The 24,531-nt window shown below is 48.2% G+C and overlaps 1 protein-coding gene across 11 annotated transcripts in view; it reads left to right on the forward strand.

Annotated features, from left to right (window-relative positions):
* The window catches only part of PLEC (plectin), a 1,130,647-nt gene that overhangs the window by 747,706 nt on the left and 358,410 nt on the right, over positions 1-24,531 (forward strand). Inside the window, exon 1 of one of the 11 annotated variants that reach the window (XM_078686572.1) lies at positions 1,390-1,420. The exons of the other annotated variants lie outside the window; for them this stretch is intronic. Within the exon in view, the coding sequence (XP_078542698.1) occupies positions 1,405-1,420 (16 nt within the window). The 5' untranslated portion in view covers positions 1,390-1,404. Of the gene's footprint in view, positions 1-1,389; positions 1,421-24,531 lie in introns of those variants that run through there. 11 annotated transcript variants of the gene reach the window in all.

Genomic DNA, 24,531 nt, shown 5'->3' on the forward strand with positions numbered 1-24,531 from the left:
CACTCTGTGACTTCAGTTGTACACACACTACTTTTTGTGCACTCTCTGTGGCTTCAGTTGTACACACACTACTTTTTGTGCACTCTCTGTGGCTTCAGTTGTACACACACTAGTTTTGTGCACTCTCTGTGGCTTCAGTTGTACACACACTAGTTTTTGTGCACTCTCGGTGGCTTCATTTGTACACACACTAGTTTTTGTGCACTCTCTGTGGCTTCAGTTGTACACACAGTAGTTTTTGTGCACTCTCTGTGGCTTCATTTGTACACACACTAGTTTTTGTGCACTCTCTGTGGCTTCAGTTGTACACACAGTAGTTTTTGTGCACTCTCTGTGGCTTCAGTTGTACACACAGTAGTTTTTGTGCACTCTCTGTGGCTTCAGTTGTACACACAGTAGTTTTTGTGCACTCTCTGTGGCTTCAGTTGTACACACAGTAGTTTTTGTGCACTCTCTGTGGCTTCAGTTGTGCATACACTAGTTTTTGTGCACTCTCTGTGGCTTCAGTTGTACACACACTAGTTTTTGTGCACTCTCTGTGGCTTCAGTTGTACACACAGTAGTTTTTGTGCACTCTCTGTGGCTTCAGTTGTACACACAGAAGTGGTTGTCCACTCTCTGTGGCTTCAGTTGTACACACAGAAGTGGTTGTCCACTCTCTGTGGCTTCAGTTGTACACACAGAAGTGGTTGTCCACTCTCTGTGGCTTCAGTTGTACACACAGAAGTTGTTATCCACTCTCTGACTTCAGTTGTACACACAGAAGTTGTTATCCACTCTCTGACTTCAGTTGTACACACACAAGTTTTCGTCTCCTCTCTGTGACTTCAGTTGTACACACACAAGTTTTGTGCACTCTCTGTGGCTTCAGTTGTACACACACTAGTTTTTGTGCACTCTCTGTGGCTTCAGTTGTACACACACAAGTTGTTGCCCCCCCACCCCCCGTGGCTTCAGTTGTACATACACTAGTTGTTGCCCCACACCCCACCCCCCGTGGCTGCTCGAGTGCTCGGGTATCCCTTCCTTCGGGTGTACATGTACTCTTTCTTCACCCCCCGTGGCTGGTACACTCTGTGCCCGGTTGCCCCCTCTCCCTCGCCCTGGTACCCTGCCCAGCGCGGTGTTCACTCTCTCCATTGTGGCCAGTAATGTTCTATCTCGGGCGGGATGACACCTTCTCCCTCCTGATATTTTTATCCTCTAAAGCTCGCCCCCCGCCCCCTCCCGGCCGTGGGCACGGGGGAGCAGGCTGACATTTAGCGCGGCCAGAGTATCCACCCTCCGAAAGCCGGGGGGACCTCAGTGCTCCGCTCCTCTTCCTCCCGACCACCGAGGCCGGCTCTCGCCCTCCGCCGCCGCCCCGCAGCCCTCCGTGCCCGGGGGCAGGTGCCAGCTGCCGCCATGAAGGTCGTGCCCGGTAGGTCCCGTGTCTGGTGTGACATTTGCTCCGCAGGGGGTATTTTGGGGCACCCCTCGTGCTGGGGGAGGGAGGGCAGGTTCCCTTCACGGGTGGGCCGTGTCTCCGGCCTGTCTATTTCCGACCCAAAGGCAGTTTATTAAAAGCCCGGCTGACGCCTTGGGGTGATGCGTGCGTCGTGCTATGCGGGGGGGGGGGGGGGCGGTGTGTGGCGAGCCTGTGGGTACACCGTGCCCCTGTCAGTGGCGAGCTCCCTGCACCCCTTCCGTTTTATTGGGCTGAACATGGCCAATAGGAAGAAACCCATTGGCACCTTCCCCGGACTGGCACTTTAGTGGCAGCCACTTGGTGCGTACCCCCCTCCTTCGACCCCCCACACACACAACCCCAACCAAGGCCGGCTCAATCTAGACAACGGCCGTTTTAAAGGTTGTCGGAAACTATTTCGGTTGGTGTTGTGTGTTTTTTCACCGTGTGGACTGCCCAGGACAACTGTGCGCGCCGTGAATAGGCCGCGCCGGGATATCAGGTTATCCGACGTAGGTGGTGCGCAGAGGAGAGCATGCCGGGAGAGCCGCCCCCTTAGTGGTGGAGAATGGGCAGCCCAGCTGGAGCCGTGGGACCGGGGCCTGGGGTCACCCTGGCATCTGTATGTATGTCACACCTTACTGCCGCTCCGACCCCTAGGGCCGCTGTCACGTGAGGGGAGCTTCCTCCGGGTGGTTCTGGGGCACCTGGATCTGTCCACTGCTCTTTTATTCTGTTCTGCAGCTTTAGCTCAGGGTGGGATATACGCTGTGTGTTTGTATTAGTGGTAGATATGGGGCAGCACGTACACATACCTATAGTCCGCAGGGTGTCATCCCTGCTGTATTGGAGATGAGGGGTGTGACACGCTCCGGGGTGCTCTGTGCAGTTTAGAGACTCTCCCTGCTGTGCGGTGATAGAGGGGGCGTGTCACCCTCTTGGGGCCTTTGTGCAGTTTATAGACGCTCCCTTAAAGTGGGAGTGAAGGTGTGTTGTACACACTGCGAGGAATCCTGCAGTTCACAGACTCTTTGGTTTGTGCAGGACAGGTGCCCTGGGCTACGTTCCTGGGACTATGTGTGCTTATGAATGCGAGGTATTTATGCGTTATTATATAGTGCGTACTTCATACTTTACCCAGAGGTTTCAGAGCGCTTTGCAATAGAGCGAAGAACAAATTGCAAACTAAAGTTGGAGCGATTGGGGTGGCATAAGTACATTTGACATGGTTAAGGCCGGAGGTCGAGCTAGCTCTCCCGGGAGTGCAAAGAAACAGTCGAGAGTCACGCCTAGGGATGTACGGCAGCCGCGGCCGGCAGTGGGAGTACCTGCATGGTGGTGACGTGGGGAGGGGGAGGAGCAGGGTGGGGGGTAGTAATGTATGGATTACGGAGTTTTACAGGTAAGTAAACCTTTAAATAAATAAAAACGAATTTCGTTGCGTGCACTGCATAGCATTTGGGGATGCAGTGCGCGCAACGAAATTTGTTTTATTTATTTAAATGTACCACGTCACAACCCTGCAGGTACTCCCACTGCTGGCCGCGGCTGATGTATAGGCATGTGCCTGGTCGGGAGCTAGGCGGGGAGAATTAATGATTCAAGTGTCTTTGGCAAAGAAGAGTTTTATGGTTAATTGTGACGATGTGGGAGGAGAAGGTGGTGCCTAGGGTTGGAGGAAGCGAGTTCCAAATTCTGGTTGCATTTCCTGAGAACGACTGCGATATCAGTCTTTCCCTTTTCAAAGTCGGAGGTTCGAGCAGTAGGTTTTCGGCATTACATGAGGGTCTGGAGTCAGTTGGAATTCTGAGTTTGTTGGTGAGCAGTGGTGTAACACAAGTTTAGGGGTCCCCCCTGCAAGGTATACAGAGGTGCCCCTGCTCCGGATTAAATCCTGAGGTCTCAGTCCTAAGTGCTGTGCTGGGGGGGGGGGGGGTGCAGCTCGGGCCCCCTGCACTGCAGAGTCTGTGGGGGGCTGTTATGCCCCTGTTGGCGAGGTAGCAAAGGGTGGAAGTATAGATGGCTTTATGGGTGATACAGGCAGTCTTAGATATTGACCTGGCTTCAATAGGAAGCCAGCCGAGAGTTGGCGGCATAGGCGTGATATGGTCCTTTCTTTTGGCTCCGTGGACGAAGCGCACCAGCAAATGAAGGATGGATTTTAAAGGAGGAGGGTGGATTGGGGGAGGCCTGCAGGAGAGAACAACAGTAGTCCAATCTGGAGAGAACCAAAGATTCAACAACATTTTTCAGGTCTTGATAAGGAATGAAACATCTGATCCCCCTGAGGAGGCGCAGTTGGTAGGGTGCATTCTTGGCCATGGTGTTGATTTGGGATTGGAGGTTACGTCTTTTGTCCAGGATGACACCTAGGGATTTGGCACTGTCAACTATGGTAGGCTTGCAGTTAGGAATGCTCACATTATTTATCAATGATTGTACAGGAGGTGGACGGCTTGAGCTGAGAAGAAATTCGGTTTTAGGATTACCTTTTGGGTGGTGAGACATCATCCATTCTTGGATGGAGTTGAGGGTGGTGGTGAGGCATGTAATGTCATGTGTGGTGGACACCTGGAGGTATATTTGGGTGCTGTCAGCATTGGGGTGTCAGAGGGGATGTGCTATACTCCTGGGACCTCGGTGTAGTTTATAGACACTCCCTTATGCGGGAGCGATGGTTGAGATGTGTACATGCTTCTGAGATAGGGTGACCAGAATTGTAAAGCCAAAAACCGGGACATTTCACAAAAATAGAAGGACTACAATTTTACTTAAGCAATGAGAGCGCTCCTCAGCAGAGAATTACAGAACAGGCAGTAAGAACATACATAAAATGCAATTTTTAAGCCCAGTAGCTTGCCTGTTAATTAAATTGCTTTCTTGAAACAACTGCTAACTACCTCTGCTTTGCAAAACATAAAAAACACCTCCCACCGTTTTCAGTCGACCCTCTCTAAAAACGGGGACATGAGCTAAATTTCTTGAAATTTGCTGGGACAGCTGGTTAAAAACAGGGACCGTCCTGGCAAAACGGGGACGCCTGGTCACCCTATTCTGAGACCTCTGTGCAGTTTTAGAGCCTCCCTTATTTTGGAGAGATGGAGTGTTTGTGCCACAGCCCTTGCACCTCTAGGCACTGGTAGTTTATAGACCCTCCCATATGTTTGGAGTGATGGTGGGGGGCGGAGGAGGGGTACCTGCTATACTCATGAAAGCTCAATGCAGTTTATAGACCCCCCTTATATTGGACTGATGGGGGAGGGTATGTTCTATACTCCTGGAACCTCTGTGCAGTTTATAGACCCTCCCTGGGACCGCTGTGCAGTTTATAGACCCTCCCTGGGACCGCTGTGCAGTTTATAGACCCTCCCTAATGCTGGAATGATGGAGGGGATGTATCGGGCCGGCTTTAGTGCTGATGACGCCTGGTGCGACCATCAGTTTTGGCTACCCCATACCTCATGACCACCTCCTTGGATTCCCTCACTACCACCAGGCAAAAGTACCCCTCATCTCTCCTATCATAAGTTATTACTAAACACAGCATCCCCACTGAGGTCACAGCGCCCCCCTCCACAAGTCAGCGCCCAGTGCAGCCGCTTCTGTCGCACTTTCCTAAAGATGGCCCTGGGATGTATTATACCCTTGAGACATCTGTGCAATTTATAAACCATCCCTGGGACCTATAAGTAGTTTATAGACGGTCCCTAAAGTTGGAGGGTTGGCAGGGACGCCCTGTACTCCCTGTACCTGTGTTGCAGTTTAGGGCCGTGGTGGGCGCAGCAAAGAGTGGATTGGCACATACCCCCCGACTCTCTGCATTGTATAGAATGTGTGTGTGCGTGTGTTTGTAAGAGGAAGGATATCTCACACCCTTGGACCAGTCTGCAGGTTAAGTGATGCCTCTGAGGTGAGTGATATTATCAGACCTTTTCGGATTGGGCGGGTAGGGGCCTCTTTTCTGAATAGAAATGGGGTGGTTTGAGACGGAGCGATGACTTCTTGAGTAATATGTCCTTCATATGTACCTAGTAGTAGATGTAGTAGTAGTACTTGTATAGCGCACGAATCACCCATGAGGGTATCTCGGCGCTTGTACGCATACCGCTGTGGAACCCTTCCTGGCCTTTCCCTGTGAGGAGCCCACTCCTGGGCACCCCCAAGGTGAGGCCAGGCATCCTAGCGTTGTTGGGGCCGTTGTGGAGATTAAGCAAGCTATTGCCCAGAGTCACAGAGTGGGACCCATGATTAGAAAAGGCACCGAGGCGAGAATTATCAGGTCCGAGTAAATTGAGCCCAAGACCTGCCGAGGCGGGAATTGAACCCTGGTCCCGGGCTAGACCTCTGCATCAGGGTCTGCCGCTCTCACCATTGAGCCACACTTCTCCATGTAGTGATGCTTCATGTTTGCACATATATGTTAATAATATCAATTGCTTGGATTCATCTGGGGATCAACAGAACTCTGTACATAACATTTAGGGGGTGGGCAGCCTTGCAAGATCATATTCAGTTGAGGAGGCTGGTGGAGATTGGACGTCCTTGTTCCATGTGTTGACGACACGTAGCGCAGAAGTTGATCTTTCCCGGCAGGTACAAACTGTGACATACACTTTACAACCCGCATTCCAAGCACGTGTCTGGTAAAAGCTTCTGTGCCTGTCATGGCTGATCCGGTTTTGACAGCAGGTCGGGGTGGAATCTGCTCGGGGTGCTGTGGATTCTTGAGCTGATGGCGATAGTCAGCTCAGACCCAAGCGGCTTGGATTCGAACAGCGTGATTGGTTGTGAACAGCCAGAGCCGCCCATCCAATGAAATGCGGCATCGACCCGTGGGCCAACCAATCAAATTGTGTAATAGGATAGTCCAGGTGGCGCAACAGGTAGTAGGGAAGGATGGGTTTATCTGTGGACGTGCAGGTCCCAGGGCTTGGAGAGGGCAGGGGACGTGCAGAGCAGATACTCCTGGCCGGCCGGCAGGTAGTAATAAATCCTAGCTTACATTTACGACTCTGTTTTTAGGCTACCGAGTACTCGGGCGTCTCAGTTACCTGAAAAAATGCCTGGAGTGATCACATTCAAATAAGTTGTTATGGATATCAATTTTGCTTGTGCTCCCCCGGTGCAAAGTGTAACACACACTTGTTTTGACGAGACCTTGGTTGGCAACACTTTAATGCCACCCACCTCGAACCAGGGAACTTCAGGTCACGCTCCGGTTTCGTAAGCGGGCGCGGAACCCATCAGGCTTATTAGCTCTGCAATCCATCTGACACGTACAAACTTTTTTTTTATTAAATCCCTCTTTCCTCTCTCTTCTGTGTTGTCTTTTCCTTTGTGGCAAAATTCCACTCTCAGGGCAGATTTGGCAACTGCCCCCTGGCATTAGTAGTGCCTGACTGGGGCACGGTGTGTATTTTTATTTCCCATTAAAATATTTTCAACAAACCTGCTGCAATGGAAAAAAAAGAAGGCTTTCTGTATATATAATGGATTTAATGTCATGAGATGTAAAATAGTACCTCTTGCGTTGCAATATAAGCATTTCATAGGAGGCGGAGTGATACACGGAACAGCCAACAGCACGAGTTGAGCGAGAATTACTCGTTTGATGGAGCCAACACCCGCTATATATTTTAAAGTATTGATAACAATAGTCATTTAGAAAGCTGTGCTATCAAGCCTGGCCTAAAACAGCTGTTGCTTAACAAAAGAAAAGCAAGAAAATGTAAGAACAGGACTGGATTCTAGCGCAATGCATTGTTAACATAAGAATGGGGAGCTGTAGTGCTGTCCAGTGTCCTACAAGACACTACTTCCCCTCTGTGCCTGGAGTACTCTGCATACAGAGTAGCCCGTCTTCCTCCTCACAAGCATCCCAGCCCCCGCTCCTTGCTGCAGAGCTGTCAATAGGTCTAATAGGAGTCCGTTTCCCAATCCTGGCTCTTAACTAGGCGACTGTTGCATGCTGGGACTTGTAGGCCAGTCCTCAGAATTGAAAAAGTGAGCCTGCAAGCCCCAGCCAGAAAAGTGCTGTTGGCTAAAAAGCAAAGGCCGGATAAAGGTTCTTCTGGGGCCAGCTGGTTACTCTATATGTGTGATTTTATATCGTAAGGTACCCCCCCCCCAAACACACACCTCTGTGCTGCTGTTTTTTTTTTTAACAAAATCTTAACACAAGCGTTTTTTTTGCATTTGACTGTGGTACCCCCAAAGTCCATTTATTTTACTTATTTTGCAGAGATAGGCAAATGTAATCTTGCTCCTCGTGCACATAATAAATCATTTTCCAAAAGGTGTTCTCAATGTCGTATGCGGTGTTAAAAATAACCTGTAACGTACCATGTATTGGAACAACAGGCTAGAAGCCAAGTGGCCCGGCTCCATGTGTTATGTTACATTGTTGGCATTTCTTTAATGCACAGTTGGCCATTAGTGCAACGTCAATCAGCTATGCTTTTATAGCCAACAGCAGCTTGTATTCTGGGACTTGTAGTTTCATGTTTCCAATTATAGCTATGTTGGGCCTACAATTTACAACATGTTATGTGATGTTGCATTAAGACAGGACATGCTGAACGTGACACACAACATTGGTCATTGTGACAGCTTCACAACACATACATCTAGTGCATATCCAGTCCTCATTTTTAGTCAACAGCACTAAGCATGCTGGGACATGTAGGCTCCCTTTTGTTTTTGGCAAACTGAAACTACAAGACCCAGCATGCATATTGCCTTAGTATGACGAAACGGGACTCACTGAAAGTCCTTGTCAGGGCCCGGGGTCGGTTACATTATTTGGAGCTCTTGCGTGCTTCTTTAAATCCTTTTTCAGAGGGCAGGGATACTGTGGTTTCGATTTGGGACAGTGGGGTGGTACTTTCAAGTATATTGAGCTAGGGTGACTGAAAATGTATATATTGTATCACATGAGCCGGTTTTTAAAGTTTGCATATATAATTTAGGTTTAACTTCCGCGAGGCTTCGTGGCATGTGACCGCGCTAACGCTGATCGTAATCAAGCCTGGATTTATTTGAGGTCTCTTTGTTTTCTTATAAGTGTATTTCCCTTCCTTACTCTGGGCTGGTTGTTTATGTAGGCCTATGAATATGACAGATGTTAAACAGAAATAACCAGTGTCCTTGGGCGAGGGTGTGGTTGGCAACAAGATGCAGTTACAGCAGCTTCCTTTATTTGTGCTTCCCTTCCTCGTGACAGCTGGCAGGATTATTTATCAAGCTGTGAATCTGTAAATAATTGTACTAGTATGGGTCGATGCTAGAACCTTTGTTGTTTACCCTGGTAGCCCGCCTTTATCTCCTCGCCCGTCTTCCTCGCCGCTGTCATACCCACGCGCGAAGGCTCCTGTGAACAGAAATATCACCAAGCCAAAAAACACCACAAACCGTTTCCCGTTCCTTCAAAATGGCTGCTCCCATAAATTATTCCTCATTTGCATAAAAGGGAAGTGCGTCCACCTGCTTAACAGTTTTGTTTGTGTGCAGGTAAGGTCCTGCATTAGCGGGCCGTTATTGTGTCTTATGCATGAGGGGAGAGCTTGGGCTTCATGTTAAAGCGAGACGTCGCCTGACCTTAAAATGGAGGTGACTAGCGCAAGTTAGTTGCCTACCAACCAGATGGAGAGGGGAGAGTCCACCTTTCTCAGTATTAGAAGAATAGGTTCCTATGGAACAAATGCTGTTATCTGCAAGGGACCCACTTGGCAGTTCGGGCTGGAATCTTCCCATGAGGCACATGGTCCAGACTGATTTGCATATAGCTGGGTCTGAACTGAGGTGGTGAAGTGAGCTAAAGAATGATCATGGGTTCAACCCAGATCTGTGATACGGGGGGAGTGTCTGAAAAGTTTCAGTGCTTCGTCCATCATTTCCTTGTGTTTGCGTTATCTGCAAAGGACAATTTTTTACAAGATTGCTTTTCGGGTGCCAGCATGAAGCACCCCAAGAAATTAGCTGAGAAGAGGTACTATACAGAGAACAGTATTCCTGTTACAGAACCAGAGAAAAATGCAGAAGGTGTCCATCTGTAGCTAATGATTGGTTGAGATGGCTGTGGCGACCGCATTGAGGCCATAGTTAATCATTTAGTGGGCAGCCGCACACCACAAAGTGGACATGCATGCAGTAGCGGCCGGCACAGGTAGGAGCAGCGGGGCGGGGGTACGGAAAGTTGACAGATGACAGGATAAGTAACATGAAATAAAAAAAATTTAAAAAATCACCTTAAGCTCGCTGCATCGCCAATTCCCTTCCTCAATGATTGGCTGATCAAAAGAAGCAACAGAACATAATGTCTTGTGCACACTCAGGTGGCGGCGTCCTTGGATCATTCATAGGGCTTCACTCTAAACACAACCCGGGTCCCACCTGCAACCAATGCAGACACAGCCTGCCTCAAACTAAAAGCAATCAAAGGCAAAGCATACCCCAACCACCAGAGCCTTGACTTTTCAGTCTCTGCTGCCTCTTTTTCAGCTCGCAGGTCGCACAGTCCTGCTTCCTTTGGGAATGAAGGCATCTTGTGTTGCAACCTTTCCCCAAGCAAGCCAGCATATGCTCCCCCTTCAAGAGCATCTGACAGTCCAGTGGTCACAAGAACAAGGTCAGTGGTTGGTTTGTGCACCACTCTCTGCTGTTTCCATCTCTCCCACTGACTATATTTGTGGTTAGAAAGCTAAGGCAATCATGCCTAACTCCAGTGCTTAATTCGAGCAGGTGGTTGCCTCTGGGTGCCACGGGCACTCATTTAGTGCATTGGCACTTATTTTTCCCTGAAGATATTTCCTGGGAACAAAAGAGGCAAAACACCCAAATAGGAAAGAAGGAGGAAGGAAAAGATGTAAAAACCATCACAATGGGAGAAAGGAGGAATCTGCAAGAGTGAGATAAAGGGGCAGCAAGTGTGGCAGTGGGTTTAAGAGCCCTGAGGTGGATTCAAGACCCACAGCCTTGGCATTGGGCGTGCCAACATTTAATAATGCTGGTGGCTCCAGCAGGGCCTGCCAGCCTTATTTTTCCACTCGCCTGGAACTATCAGTCATCCCCAGGAGAATCTTTCCCACACATGACATGGTCCGGCATCTGGTCCGTGAGGTTCTAGAGTTCGGGTACCTCCACCAAGAATGCATGTCCATCTTGAAAGAGGCCCAGTGGCCCACTGCATGCGTTTGCTGTGCAGCCAAGTGGAAGAGGGTCGTCCATTACTGCATCTCCATGAATCTAGTCCCATAAACCCTACAGTGCTGGAGATTGTGGCCTATTGTTTGCACATGCAGAAGGCGGGCCTGACCTACACATGTGTTCATCTCCACTGAACAGCAGTTGCCGCTAACATGAAGAACAGACTGCACGCTTCTTTGCTCCGGAAACTATGGTGTAAAGCATTTAGGGAGGGATTCAAAGGGGTCACACCTCCCAGAGTACCTCCTGCTGTGGTCTAGGACCTCAACATAGTCCTTACTCATCTATTAGGGCCACCATTCAAACCTGTGCACTCGAGCCCTCTGCAACTTCTTTCTTGGAAAGCGGCCTTCCTTGTGGCCATTGACACACTTGGGCTTATCAACACATTGCAAGCACTTAACATGCAGGAGCCGGACATACAGGTCCACAGTCCTTAAAAGCAACCCTAAGTTCACCTTAACCAAACCCTAGAACTTCTCGTCTTTCTCCTACAGTCCGATTCTGTGGCCGAAAGAGCACCACATATGTTAGATATTAGGTCATCTTTCATGTAGTACGTAGATGGGGCCAAAGCATTCCATACGTCAATCCAGCTCCTTGGTGAACCTCACAGGGGGCAGCCCACCTCCAATGGATTGTCCGAGAGTCCTCCATGTCCCTCCTAGGGCACACTCTGGTCATGAAAGGGGCAACGTCTGCCTTCCTATGCAACATCCTTGTACCTGATATCTGCTAAGTAGCCACCTGGTCAACCCCACACACTTTTACTAACATTATTGTTTGTACATCTAGACCCATCAGCAAGCTCTAGTTCATAAAGCTATTTTAATGACATTAATTCACACATCTGTATCATTCATGCACTAGCCACCGCGGGGGTCTGCTCTACAGACCACGCTAAACATGTGTATCTACAGCCGCACATGCTACAAATGAAAAACACTACTTATCCTGTGAGTATCTGTTCCTAGTGTGTAGTGCTGTAGATTCACATGCACCCACCCTCATCCCAGATGTGTCTGCATCTTGCAGCCCTTCTTATAGTTGCTATATATACTCTACGTTAGGGTGCCGTACCATACATCCTCTCGCCTACTTTGCGGAAAACAATCTAACATGGGGTCAAAGCACAAGGTACACTCGGAGGAGAAGTCACACAGCATTTTGTGGCTCAAGAGTCTACTTAGAAGTAAAACAACTTGCAAACTCCCAAGCTGAACACCAGATGGCAGGACTATGCTACCCTAGGCATCAATAGACTAATGGACCCCCCTCTCACGCCGACTTTCAATGATGGGGGTTATCTGACTCTTCCAACCACCTGCGTGTTTCACTCCTTCACTGTATATTTAAGTGCGATGTCTTTGCTTATATATTTATACATCCCCATGTCCTGTGATGTAGTGCAACTTTTTCTTTTCCTTGTGTTTGTAAAGCGCTCTGATACCCACGGGTCTAGCTAGCGCTATATAAAACTTTATAAATAAATTTTTTTTAAAAAGAAAATTAATACAACCTGTGACTCTACAGCATTACATGTTACAAACATGCTTACTGGGTAACTATAGCTTTCGATATATATATATATTTATCTTTGCTTAGAGCACCTCTGCATATGATAATGAAACCTCAAAAATTCAACAAAGAAAATGCAATTCACGTTCAGTTATGGTTGCGAATTAACAAACCTCCACGAGTGCTTTCAAACTAGAAGCCAAAAGATTCCTAATGAACAAGTTCTTACCTTAATGTGGTTTGGATCAGCGGCTCCAAGTCACGGCTCCTTCAACAGTCAGACCTTCAGTGGATGCTACTCTTCTTTACCTCCTCATGTGCCTTTCTCTTAGCCCGCTATGTACCTGTTGTTCTATTACTCTCCTCCGAACTCTTATCCTGTAATTTTGTAATTATACTTGTTTGTTATGCTTACTCGATGTCGATATTGCATTTATTACCTACGGTCAGGGCTCGAGTCGGGGTACCAGGCGGGTGGACGGTGTTCCCCCACTTATTTTACCGGGGGGACGCCATCCCCCCCGCCAAACAGCTGGACTTCACTCTTTGGCCTCTCTGGGGCGAGGAGCTCGGCACCGTTTGTGACATCACTTCCGGTTGTGACGTCACTTCTGGTGACAACGTCCCCCCACTTATTTTTTTACGACTTGTGCCCTGACTACGGTCCATCCTATTGTAAAGCACTCCGATATCCTTTGGGATCTTGTTCGCGCTATATAAACTTTATAAATAAATAAATAAACCACTGAAGTTCACAAGTTAGGATTAGAACCACTATCCATAACTAACCCAACAGCCTTGGAAGCCAGAACTTGCCCCATATGTTGAGCTGAGCATCTTCGCCCTTCGTAAAGTTCATTTAGTGTACGGCTGCAGCCATACACCGTCTGATGTACTAGCTTCAGAGGCCTCGCCCTTGGAAGTCGGAACTTGAAGTCCTCAGGATGTGTCCAGTCGTTGTGGCTGGCGGCGGCCATGTTGCATTGGGATCTTGGCAGCTGAGCAGGGCACAGTGAGTCACTGCAGCTCAGGGCTGCCAGGGGCAGCTGCGGCTCAGCGACTGCGATGCACGGGCAAGTGTCCCAGTTCCATGTGTGAGTGGCTCATCCACCCTAGGGTCTGCTTTGGATTGTTCCAGTGCAGTTTAGGGTCTGTTTATTCTGTTCTAAAACCAGGACTAACAATCAGAGAAGGGAAAGTCAGATCCTGGGCTCTTAGCGTGTGGAGGGCTGGAACAGTGGCTGTGAAAAATCTGTGCAACGCCACAAGGCCTTTGTTGTGGTTATTCGGTAGCTCCAGGCCGCCCGTGACACAACAGCCATTTGGACACACTAGCCTTAGCTCTATTAACCAGTGGCAGCTGCCTCAAATCTAAAGTGCTGGGACGGGGGTGTTATGGGAATAATATATATTTTTGTAACCTTACCTGTCACTGACTCTGCCAGTCGCCTCAGTGCACCTCTCCTCCTGGCAGTCACTGCGGCACAAAGCACAGGCTTCCCGCCCAATCCAGGCGCTGCTGTCATACCAAGCATTAGAGAAGCTACAGGATTGACCTGAGTGGGTTAGTCTGATGCTCGCTTATTTCTCCATCCGTCTGTGCAACACAGTTTGGTTGTAGGAATGTAAGTGCAGATGTCAGTTTGGCAATCCTAACATGGCCGGCCAAACCGACATGCGCACTTGCAGTGCCCGTTACTCCTGCCTGCCATGGTCCGGCCCCGCCCTAGATTCCATGGCTCAGTCAGTCTTTGGAAAATAAATTGACAATATTGTTTTATCATTTTATTTTTTACTGACTGATTTTGAGCAGTGGGGCGACACTCCTCCGCCATTACGGATGAGCCGCCCCTCTTACTAACATGACGCAAGACTCCAGCTCCCAGAATGCATTGGATGTTAAATGTAAGCCCAGTGCTGGAGTATTGTGTTGCACTGTAGATGGAGCCGCCCAGTAAATGTTATGTATGATTTGATGGGATTGGTGAGTCTGCTAATGACGTAGGCACATGCGCTAGCCACTAGGCCAGGCTGAAGCATCTCTAAGTGGGCACCTCTTCTGACGAGCGGTGCGACTGGTGATTAATAATTCATCAGTACTAGTTCTGGGGGACTTCAATTTTTGGCCCAATGATCCCGCTGAGAGCCCTCAGTCCAGGGATTTCACCAACCTCATGTCTAGCCTTAACTTCTCATCGCTAGTCCATAGCCCGACCCATACTCACGGCCACACGCTAGACCAAATCTGGGTACTAAACATCCCGTCAACACCCCCTACAATAGTCCCCTGTCCCTGGTCAGATCATTTCATCATCACCCTCTCCCTCGCCCTAGCCCCGATGATCAAACCTCAACTCCCCAAAAACACCTGGGTCAGGAAATGGGGCAAAACCGATATGTCTTCCCTTTGCTCGACCTTGGCGGACACCAGCCCAGAGTTATCGGGCCTTACAGCCACCTCGCAGCTTGCCGCCATTGACAACTGGCTGACCGCGGCAGGCGATGAATTTGCCCCCTTAAAGCGTCTTACGGTCAAGCGAGCCCATGCCGCCAACCGCTGGTTCACCCCGGAATTAAAAAAACTGAAGTTGGCCGCACAGAGGGCTGAGCGAGTCTGGAGAAGATCTTACAGCCCTGAGCAGAAGACAGCTTACTTGTCCGTGCTACAAGTTTATAAAAAGGGCATTCTCGAAGCCAAAACTGAGTTCTACACGAACAGGGTGATGGCAGCAGAGTCTCTTTCCAAGGAAATATTTGCTACTGTTCACGAACTGGCTTCATCTGGCAGAGCCACGTCTACCATCCCCCCTTCCCAGTCCCTCTGTAACTCACTCAATGAGTTTTTTATTGATAAAGCTGCCAAAATTAAACTTAACATTCCCCCCCCCCACATTTGTCAATCCCTCCCCTCCCCCCACGGGTCCCAAATTGACTACCTTCCCTCTGTTAACTACTGATTCTCTTCCTCCGTTGTTGGTCCGAGTCAAGTCAGGCTCCCCCTTGGACTTCGCCCCAGCTTACATCCTCAGGGAAATCTACTTAGCCTGTCCTACCCCGGCCCTGACTCTCCTCAATGACTCACTTATATTGGGCTCTGTCCCTAGTTTACACAAATCAGCGGTTGTTGTCCCAATCATAAAAAAAACGGGCGCTGATCCATCTTCCCCTGCCAACTACCGCCCCATTTCCCTTCTGCCCTACCTAGCAAAAGTCCTTGAGACTCACGTCACGACCACCCTGAATGCCCATGTAGAAGCTAATGACTGCCTCTCCTCCCGCCAAGCCGGGTTCAGACCCCTGCACTCTACGGAGAAAGTGGTGATCTCGGTGATGGACAGGCTACGGGAAGGCATTGATACCAAGACACCCCAAGCCCTGATACTCTTAGACCTATCCGCCGCTTTTGACACGGTGGACCACTCCATTCTTCTCAGCCGTGTCAGGGCGGCGGGCATTGAGGGCTTGGGTTTCTCGTGGCTTGAGTCATTCCTAGCCGGGAGAACCCAGGCGGTTCACCTAACCGGTTTTGCTGCGGCCTCCCGTAAGGTTGAGTGCGGGGTCCCCCAGGGCTCGTCACTCTCCCCCCTTTTATTTAATTTATACATCTTCCCCCTCATTTTTATGTTACAGCAGCTGGAGGTCACGGTGTTCAATTACGCCGATGACCTCCAACTAATTTTTAAACTCTCCCATTCCCCCTCATCTGCCCAGAATGTCCAGTCAGTGATGAGATTCATCCAGGACTGGATGAACTGCAATCACCTCAAACTCAATCCAGACAAAACTGAGTTGGTTTTGACTGGAGGTGGTTGCAGTCCATGGTCCCCTTCCTTTTGGCCCCCCTCACTTGGTGTCCCCCCTTCTCCTGTACCCAAAGTCAAAACTCTTGGGATCTTTCTGGACTCACAACTTTCTATTCATTCACACATCAGTTCAGTGGTCTCCTTGTTTTTTTTCTTTAAGAATAATTAGGAAAGTTTCCCGTTTTTTTTCTCTTCCCGCCTTAAAAATTATTGTGCTAGCTCTGGTATTGTCCCGTATTGATTACGGCAACGTAATCTACAACGGGGCTCCCGCTTACGCGATCCACCGCTTGCAGCTGGTGCAGAACCAGGCTGCGCGGCTGATCCACGGCCTTCCCAAATACCACCGGGCCAGCCCACTACTAAAAGCTCTGCACTGGCTGCCGGTGCGGGAGCGTGCCCTCTTCAAACTCGGCTGCCTCACTTTCCAGGCCAGATCAGGGACTGCCCCTAAATTTCTATGCTCTGCCGTTACCCCTTATCTCCCTGGCAGAGAGCTTCGCTCCTCCCATGCGGCCCTACTAGCCATCCCCCGATTTAACAAACAGAGGGCTGGTGGTGCGAGGTTCGCTGCCCTGGCCCCAACTTTCTGGAACTCCCTTCCCGTTGCCCTCCGCACCTCCCCCTCCTATATCCAGTTCCGGAAGGATCTTAAAACCTTCCTGTTCACTAAAGCCTACTCTGTCTAACTCCCCCCTACTGCTGCTACCCTCCGCAACGCAATAGCGCCATGAAACCGCTAGGCAGAAGTGCGCTCTACAAATGCTTTTAAATTCAAATTCAAATTAAGTGGTCGACTTTGCCAAGGCATTTGTTAGCAGTGTGTACACATGAAAACAGTTTTATGTCTAAAACGTCACAGAAACCGGTTTGTCGCCTTTTATGCTAAACAACCTATGAGACGTATCCATTAAAAAATAAAATATGTTTAGTCTGTTTTCGAAACACAAAATACTCGCTAGTAATGTGTGGGTGAGGTGCCCTTCTCTCCTGCCAGCGAGCATGAAAGGCGTGCCTTTCGTCGCTCGTTTCCTGTGCCAGGGCACACACCCAGCTCGGAGGCTGCCAGTGAGTTTTGAAATCGATGAAATTATTAATTGCACCTTAAAGAGAGTGCAATGTCGCACACTCTGGGACAACTTCATACACCGGAAATAGACACTCGGAGATATGGGTGATTTTAGGATACTCTGATTATAAATGCATCATTAGTTCTGTAACGGTTTTAGTGTTCATACTATTTTTGAGGCGTTTCTGTGGTTTTACAGCGCTTAGAAAAGGTACTGTCTTGCGGTTTTAAACGCTACAATCAAATTATGTGCAGCTTTAAGACAAATGAGTTTTCGTTATGTTCTGCATCTCACATTAAGTTAGAGAAATGTGTGATTATTTATTTATTTTCCTCTTTTAAAGGGGTTCGTTCGCCAGCACGTGTTCAACGGGGACTTTCCGGATATGTCTGTGATGTAAAATCCGGTAGATTACATGGCGGAGTTACGGACACCCGGGTTCGCTGTGGGGGGATATGTGACGTTACAACGCATGCCATTACATCGCAAACTTGACCCCGACTTTCTGTCCTGGAAGTTGGAATAGATACATTTTTCCCAGTAGGATATGTAGATCTCCCGCTCCTATCCTAGATTGGTCAATTTTCTCTTTTGATCAATTAATCTAGGTCATACGTCCCATGTAATAAACTGGCCATTCGGTGGGTAGAAATGGAATTATGAAATACTGCTGTTTTCCACATAATTACGGAGTCGCCATAATTACGCAGTCACCATAAATCTCGCTGCCTGCTAATTTGTAGCTTTCAAATGTCTACAAGCAATTTGCTTTAAGCTTAACCGGATTCTTACTTGAAAAATAGCACCACGTGTCATTCACATAGTGGTAGACTCTCTGCAAAGTTTAACTCTTCGAATATTTTACTGGTGCTTATGTGGTGGAACCTATGCCCAGACAGTTGTACTGTTTGTTAAAATGACAAAAAAGTAAACTAGTACTGATATTAGGCTGAATAATTTGCCTTTTCTTGCAACATTGTTTAGTCAATGCTGCCACATAATTTAGTCCTCCTTTGATGTATGATTCCAGATGGCCGCTGATCAGTGGAACTTGGCTACCAGTTTACACTCACTTGTAAAAGGAAAGTCCAGGCATGGAGTGCATCAGTACTCGGGGGGAATTTGTTTTCTTTTGTCAGTCACGGGAGGGGGTCCCTAGGTTGGCAGGGGTACTATACGAGGCGTGAGTTGCTCCCCCGTATTTGGGTACTTGAGATGCTGAACTGTGTATATAGTTGCCTAGTGGCTACATTTCCCCTGGACACACTGTTCCAGTCCACTTGTATTCTCTTTGCAAAGCATTGTAATAAAGCATCTCCGTGCTCTTAGTCCAGATGTGGTTTACCCAGACTGCCACTACCATAATGCATTGGGTTGTAAACTGACTGCACCAGTGTGTACTGAACCATGGGGTCCCAGGCGATATGAAGTCAACTGATCATGAAATGAAATGAATTTGTACTTGTATAGCGCACTTATACCCCACCGGGGTTTCCTGGCGCTGTACGCATACCGCTGTGGAACCCTTCCTGGCCTTTCCCTGTGAAGTGCCCACTCCTGGGCACCCCCGAGGTGAAGCCAGGCATCACAGCGCTGTTGGGGCCGTTGTGGAGATTAAGCAAGCTATTGCCCAGAGTTGCAGAGTGGGACCCATGATTAGAATAGGCACCGAGGCGAGAATTATCAGGTCCGAGGAAATTGAGCCCAAGACCCACCGAGGCGGGTATCGAACCCTGGTCCCGGACCAGACCTCTGCATCAGGGTCTGCCGCTCTAACCATTGAGCCACACTTCTCCACAATCATCTTAACTATGTTGATTGTGGCCTGGATGCCTCTTGTCTGGGGAAACCTCTTCGCTATGGCTGGCAGAAAGGTTATTGGCACACAACTGTTCCAGCCCCGGGTTTTCCTTTTTGCCAATCATTGTTTTCAAGTTTCATTTAGTTGTTTCAAATAAACTGAAACAAGATTACAAGTCCCAGAATGCCCTAAATTTGGTCTATGAAGGATCTGATCCATCACATGTTTTTGTCCATTGCATAGTCTTCTGGTGACTCAACACCTCTCTCTGTCTCCAGACTGGTCTTAGATGATGGCTACCCCTCTGCTAGCGCCAGGCTCTTGTGGGGACTGTTCTTGGGTTGACCCTGTCTTCCATGCAAATACTAACCTTTTCTATCATAAAATTACATTTGTGCTAACAATTGTAGTAATTAGCCAGGTATTTTCTCTACAATCTGGGATTTGTAGTCTTGTTCATGTCTTAAAATAATGACTACAAGTCCCAGAAAGCAAAGCGAAAAAATGGACCCGACCGTGCATGGACCGGGGAAACTGGACAGCTTGTATATAAAGCGCTCTGTCAGCCCAGACCTGGTCTGCGCTGCATACAACAAAATGTGGTAGAGTGACGTGTCCGACAGCAGCAGCATAGGCGTGGGAGTGACCGACAGGTGCGAGTACAGTGAGGGAGGGTGCCGAGGGCCAGGGGTGGCCTCGCTCCAGAAGGAAGCAGCTGCTGAGAGATGAGTTGGAAACGGAGGCGAGCGATGACGTGTAGATAGGAAACAAATTAAGGGGGGAGGAGTGAGAGTGAAGAGAAAGGGCGACAGACCAAGACCTCAGTTTTTGTTTTTTCTTTGATATTAGGTTTCGTATCCATGCGCTGTCTGTGAAGTCTTTTGTAGACGAAAAAAAAGCTTAAAATGGGCTTAGAGCCCGACTATTACTTTCCAAACGGATGTCTTTAACATCACTCTCCTTTCCTTGCTTCTCATTGGTCTGCGCCTCCTGCTTCCTCCAGGCTCTTCCTGTGTTTATCCCTACCATGGAGCATGGACCAAGTACAGCTTCCTGTCTGTCACCAGTGTCCTTCTACTAGTGTGAGAAGTGTGGCTCACTGGTTAGAGGAGGCAGACCCGGACGCTGAGATCAGACCCGGGACCAGGGTTCAATTCCCGACACGGCAGGGTCTTGAGCCCAAATGTCCACGGACTCGATAATTCTCGCCTCGGTGCCTACTCGAATCATGGGTTCACACTCTGCAGCTCTGGGCAATAGCTTGCTTAATCTCCACTACGGCCCCCCGCGGCGGGATGCTTGGTCTTCACCTTGGGGATGCCCAGTAGGGGTAATCTCGCAGGGAAATCCAGGACGGGTTCCCAAAGCAAGCGCTAAGAGACCTGTCGGTGATTTGGCGCTATATATATCGAAATTAACATAACATAACATAACCTAACTAGCGGCATGCTCCTAAAGGTACCCTTAAAAAAAAGTCCATACACTCTAAAAGAGTGCATGCGTCCAACCTCCTCCCACCCTCCTCTCACCATCTGGGCTCCTTTCCCAAACTCCCTCCTCTACCCTTTACTCATTTTGCTTTCTCCTGCCCTACTCCTGTGTTGTGTTGCTGCTCCCTCAATTCTCCCCTGCACCTCGTTCGTGTTGCTTGCCTCGTCCCCCACTTTATTCTCCTCCCAGGCTGTCCTAGAAGTACATAATTGGGCAGGGGTTGTTTCAAGCACAGCTCCTGCAAGGGTCTCAGCCAGTTCTGTTCTTCAGACAACAGCTCTTCCTCTGTGCTCAAACATCCCACCTTCCAATGGTAAAATGCCTAATACGAGTCCCAGAATGCAATGGACTGCCTGCTGACAGACCAGGAGTGGCTGCAGGTGTTGCCTGATGTGAGGCCACGTGACAGTTGTTTCCGAGCTCAATACATGGTCTCAAAATCTAACATTTCAAAGCCAGTCTTTAAGGACCATAAACATATTTTTTTTTATTATTAAAATCCACTAACTTAATTATACAAAGCATTTATATTAAATGTGCACATATATGCATAAATAAAAAGCTGAGAGGCAAAGAAAAGCCCCCAAATAGTGTATGGTGTGTTTTAGATATAAATTAGTATAAAACAAATATGGAAATTGACCCATATTAAATTTTCTCCGTTCACCCACTTATTTTTATTTATCTTTTTTCTTTGCATCCTGTTACTCGTGGCGGCGCATCCCGTTTATAAATATGTGACTACAGTTGCTAGGCCACAAATAAAAGCAGGTATATATTATCGATAGGTGCCTGGCATAGAACAGTTGTGAATATCTGTTACATTAGGCCAGTTTTAAGAACTGGCCTACAAGTTCCAGAATGCACTTCGAAAGGGAACTTTTGCAGGATAAAGATACAGTCCCACTGCTGTAGGTTTCGGGTTACCAAATAGCATGGGTTCGCGTTTGACCTTTTATTTAACCAATCCTAGCATTCTGATGGTTGTAATGTTTATTTAAGCACTGCTGAACCATTTGTTGTAGTACAAGTGAAAACAAATGTTGGCAGTGCTTGAAATGGGAAATCAGAAGTGCATGCACACTGCATCAGAGCACCTGCTTGTTTCTGAGAAGTGCTGGTACTCTGCAATCAAAAGTATGACACTTCTTATGAGACGTGCTGGTACTCTCCAATCAAAAGTATTCCATGTCTTATGAGACGTGCTGGTACTCTCCCCCTCAGAATGAATAATTGTTGGTACTCAGTGCCTGAGAGTACTGGCCAGTGGTTAAATTCTGAAAAAAAGAAGTGCTGTGGCTCTTGTTTGAGTTCAGCTTGCACCAGCCATTGCTCCTGTTAGTTCTGCCTATAGCAGAACTAGCTTCTAACCATGAAACCCTTCATATAGGGAGAGGATGTGACAAAATGGCCAGAGCTGCTGAATTTAGAGCTGGGGAACCAGATTCGATTCTCTGTGTCGGCTCAACATCCTGTGATTCTGGGCAATTCACTTAATCTCGCTGTGCCTACAAAAAAATGAAAGTGTCCTTAACGGGTGTGTCATGAAAAGTGCTTGCAAGTTCACGCTATAAGTACCGGTGTCTACAATTAAGTGCCGATAGTGAGCACCGGAAACCACAGGCTCAAATTAAGCACTGGTACTGGCCCATTAAAAGCACTGAAGACTGCTCAAATGAAAGCCGCAGACTGGCAGAGTTCTGTCCCGGTGACATGGAGTCCTCCGGTTTCCTCTGCTGGGTAACCTTGACAAGAGTTCCTGGGCTTGGAGGGGGACATTTGATACCTGGCTTATCTGGTATTGACAGGTGGCACACAGGCCGGGCACAGGCCTTGCCAATGACAAGTTCATGAAACTTGATTTGTCAATGTCAGCCCATGGGAAAGTTGGCACCACTTCACTCACTGGGCAAAGCAGTGGCGATAAGAGGGTGGATCGGGAGGGTGACGGAAGTCGGTCATTCGTGGCCGGTGGGGGCACAATGTGTAGCAGAGCTCAGCAGGCCTGGGCGGGCAGGGGTGTGATCACAGTGCAGAGCAAGGACAGAGCTGGAGGCGGGGCTTCTGCATCAGAGGCTGTCAGTAGATGTCTCCTTTCCAGGAGCAGGTGATAGGCCGGATTATGCTCTGTTTTATGCCAGAGTTTTTAGAGTTTACAGTATTAGCATAAATTTGGGACCCTCTCTTATATATTTTTAGGGCCAGGGAAAAGAGAGGACAATAGCACAATTCAATTCCCTCGTGGCCTCCATATTCTTTATCATATGACATTGTTCATATACTTTGAAAAGAAACCTTCAGATCAACGCAGGTACACTTATTGTTTGATTATTTTCAATATTTTATTGATTTTTTGTATGTATGTCTCCGGTTTAACCTGAGAAATATAAATATGATTTGAATTTTAATGTTTATATGACTAAAGAGAACAATGGATCACAGATTGAAAATATATAGTAAAAAAGAAAAAAAGTTTTTTGACATACATACAAAAAATCAATAAAATATTGAACATAATCAAAAAATAAGTATACCTGCGTTGATCTGAAGGTTTCTTTTCAAAGTATATGAACAATGTCATATGATAAAGAATATTGAGGCCACGAGGGAATTAAATTTGCTAGAGTTTACAGTATTTACATCGAGGCCTGTTTTACAAAAAGTGCCCCAGGGGTACTTTGCGTCCCAGGGTATTTTAGTATTACATAGGCGTCTGCAGATGCTTGCTCATCCCCTGCTGTAATACAGATAGCCCTGGTGCAGCCCTGGGGGGTGTTGGGGAGGGGGGGTTCGCTTCCTTGTTTTCATGGGATGTGAGTCCTTGCAAATGAGGGAAACACTTTGCCTCTGTGTCATATCATGGCCATGGGTAAAGAGGCAAAGAAGCCATCGGGACGAGCACAGTGCACAGTTAGTGGGCCTCCTACCTCCACACCCCCCCCCCCCCCCGGAGGCGACCCCTGCAAGAAAGGAATGGATTCCATCGACCCCAATCATCCCTTAGAAGGCGGGTGCGGTCACTCACCGAACCCGCCTTCAGTGGGACCTCTGTCCCTCCTTTGAAGTGCCGGTCAGGTTCCACCCGCACTGGGAAAGACAGAGCCGCTACTCCAAACCGCCGCCCCACCCTGAGAGCGGCACATTATCTGCAATGGGGTGCACCCTCGCAATTTGCACCCGGCGCATCCTGTTAAAGGTGAAATGCTGCCCTAACACGGACAGTGCACCAATCTACAATACAGCCCCAGTTGGGGTGATGGGCAGAGCAGACAGAAAGGGCTGTCAGTCACTGATGCAGTCAGTGGCTCTGCCTAGGGGTGGGGGTCAGTAGCTGTTCATTTGCCTCATCTCGATCGACTTTTGACATGGGTATATACCTGGGAATACCATTGTTAGCATGCCCTGTACATACATATGTTTGAATGTTCCTCACCCATTACTGTATCCGCCCTACCCTTAAGTGAAGAGCTCCAATACCTACAGGAGTCTTGCACACGTCTTGCATAATTATGTAACAAATGTTTTGCTTCACAATACTGTATCCCTCTTACCCAAAATGGTGAAGCGCTCTGATACACGTTTGCGCTATACAAAACTTTATAAATAAAAAAACTGTATATATAAATAAAAATGTATGTGTAAGTATTTGTCCAGGAGGGTACCTCGAGAAGGTGGGAGAAGAAAATGACTGTATGTAAAGTTTGAAGAAATGAGGGAAGAAATAAAAAGGTTTGTGGGGCATCATTTGTGATGGGCTGCTGGTTTCTCGTAATATAGCATGTGTAGAGTGCCGGGTGCTGTATGTGCTATGGGTGATAGTACATAGAGTGTAGGGCTGACTGCGCGTACAGTGGAGGGGGCTGGCCAGGCGTACAGTGATTGGTCAATAGGACCTGCAGTGTAGAGCCGACTGTGCATACGGGGGTGAGTGGCTGAGTTCACAGTAGTGGGATGTAAGAATGGACAGTGTAGTGCTGACTTTTCATGGGGCTGGCTGTACGTGCAGCGGAGGGCGATGGGACATACAGCGTTGGACCGACAGTGAGGCTGGATTTGCGTACACCAGTTGAACAACGTATGTGTAGTGTAAATATGACTCTGCATAGTGAATGATTGTGCATATAGTAGTGCGACAAAAGTATGTACAGTGTACAGCTGCCTGCGTATAGGCGGCTGGCGCTACGTTCAATGTAGATC

The sequence above is a fragment of the Lissotriton helveticus genome, chromosome 4_1, assembly GCF_964261635.1.
Source record: "Lissotriton helveticus chromosome 4_1, aLisHel1.1, whole genome shotgun sequence".
NCBI lineage: Eukaryota > Metazoa > Chordata > Amphibia > Caudata > Salamandridae > Lissotriton > Lissotriton helveticus.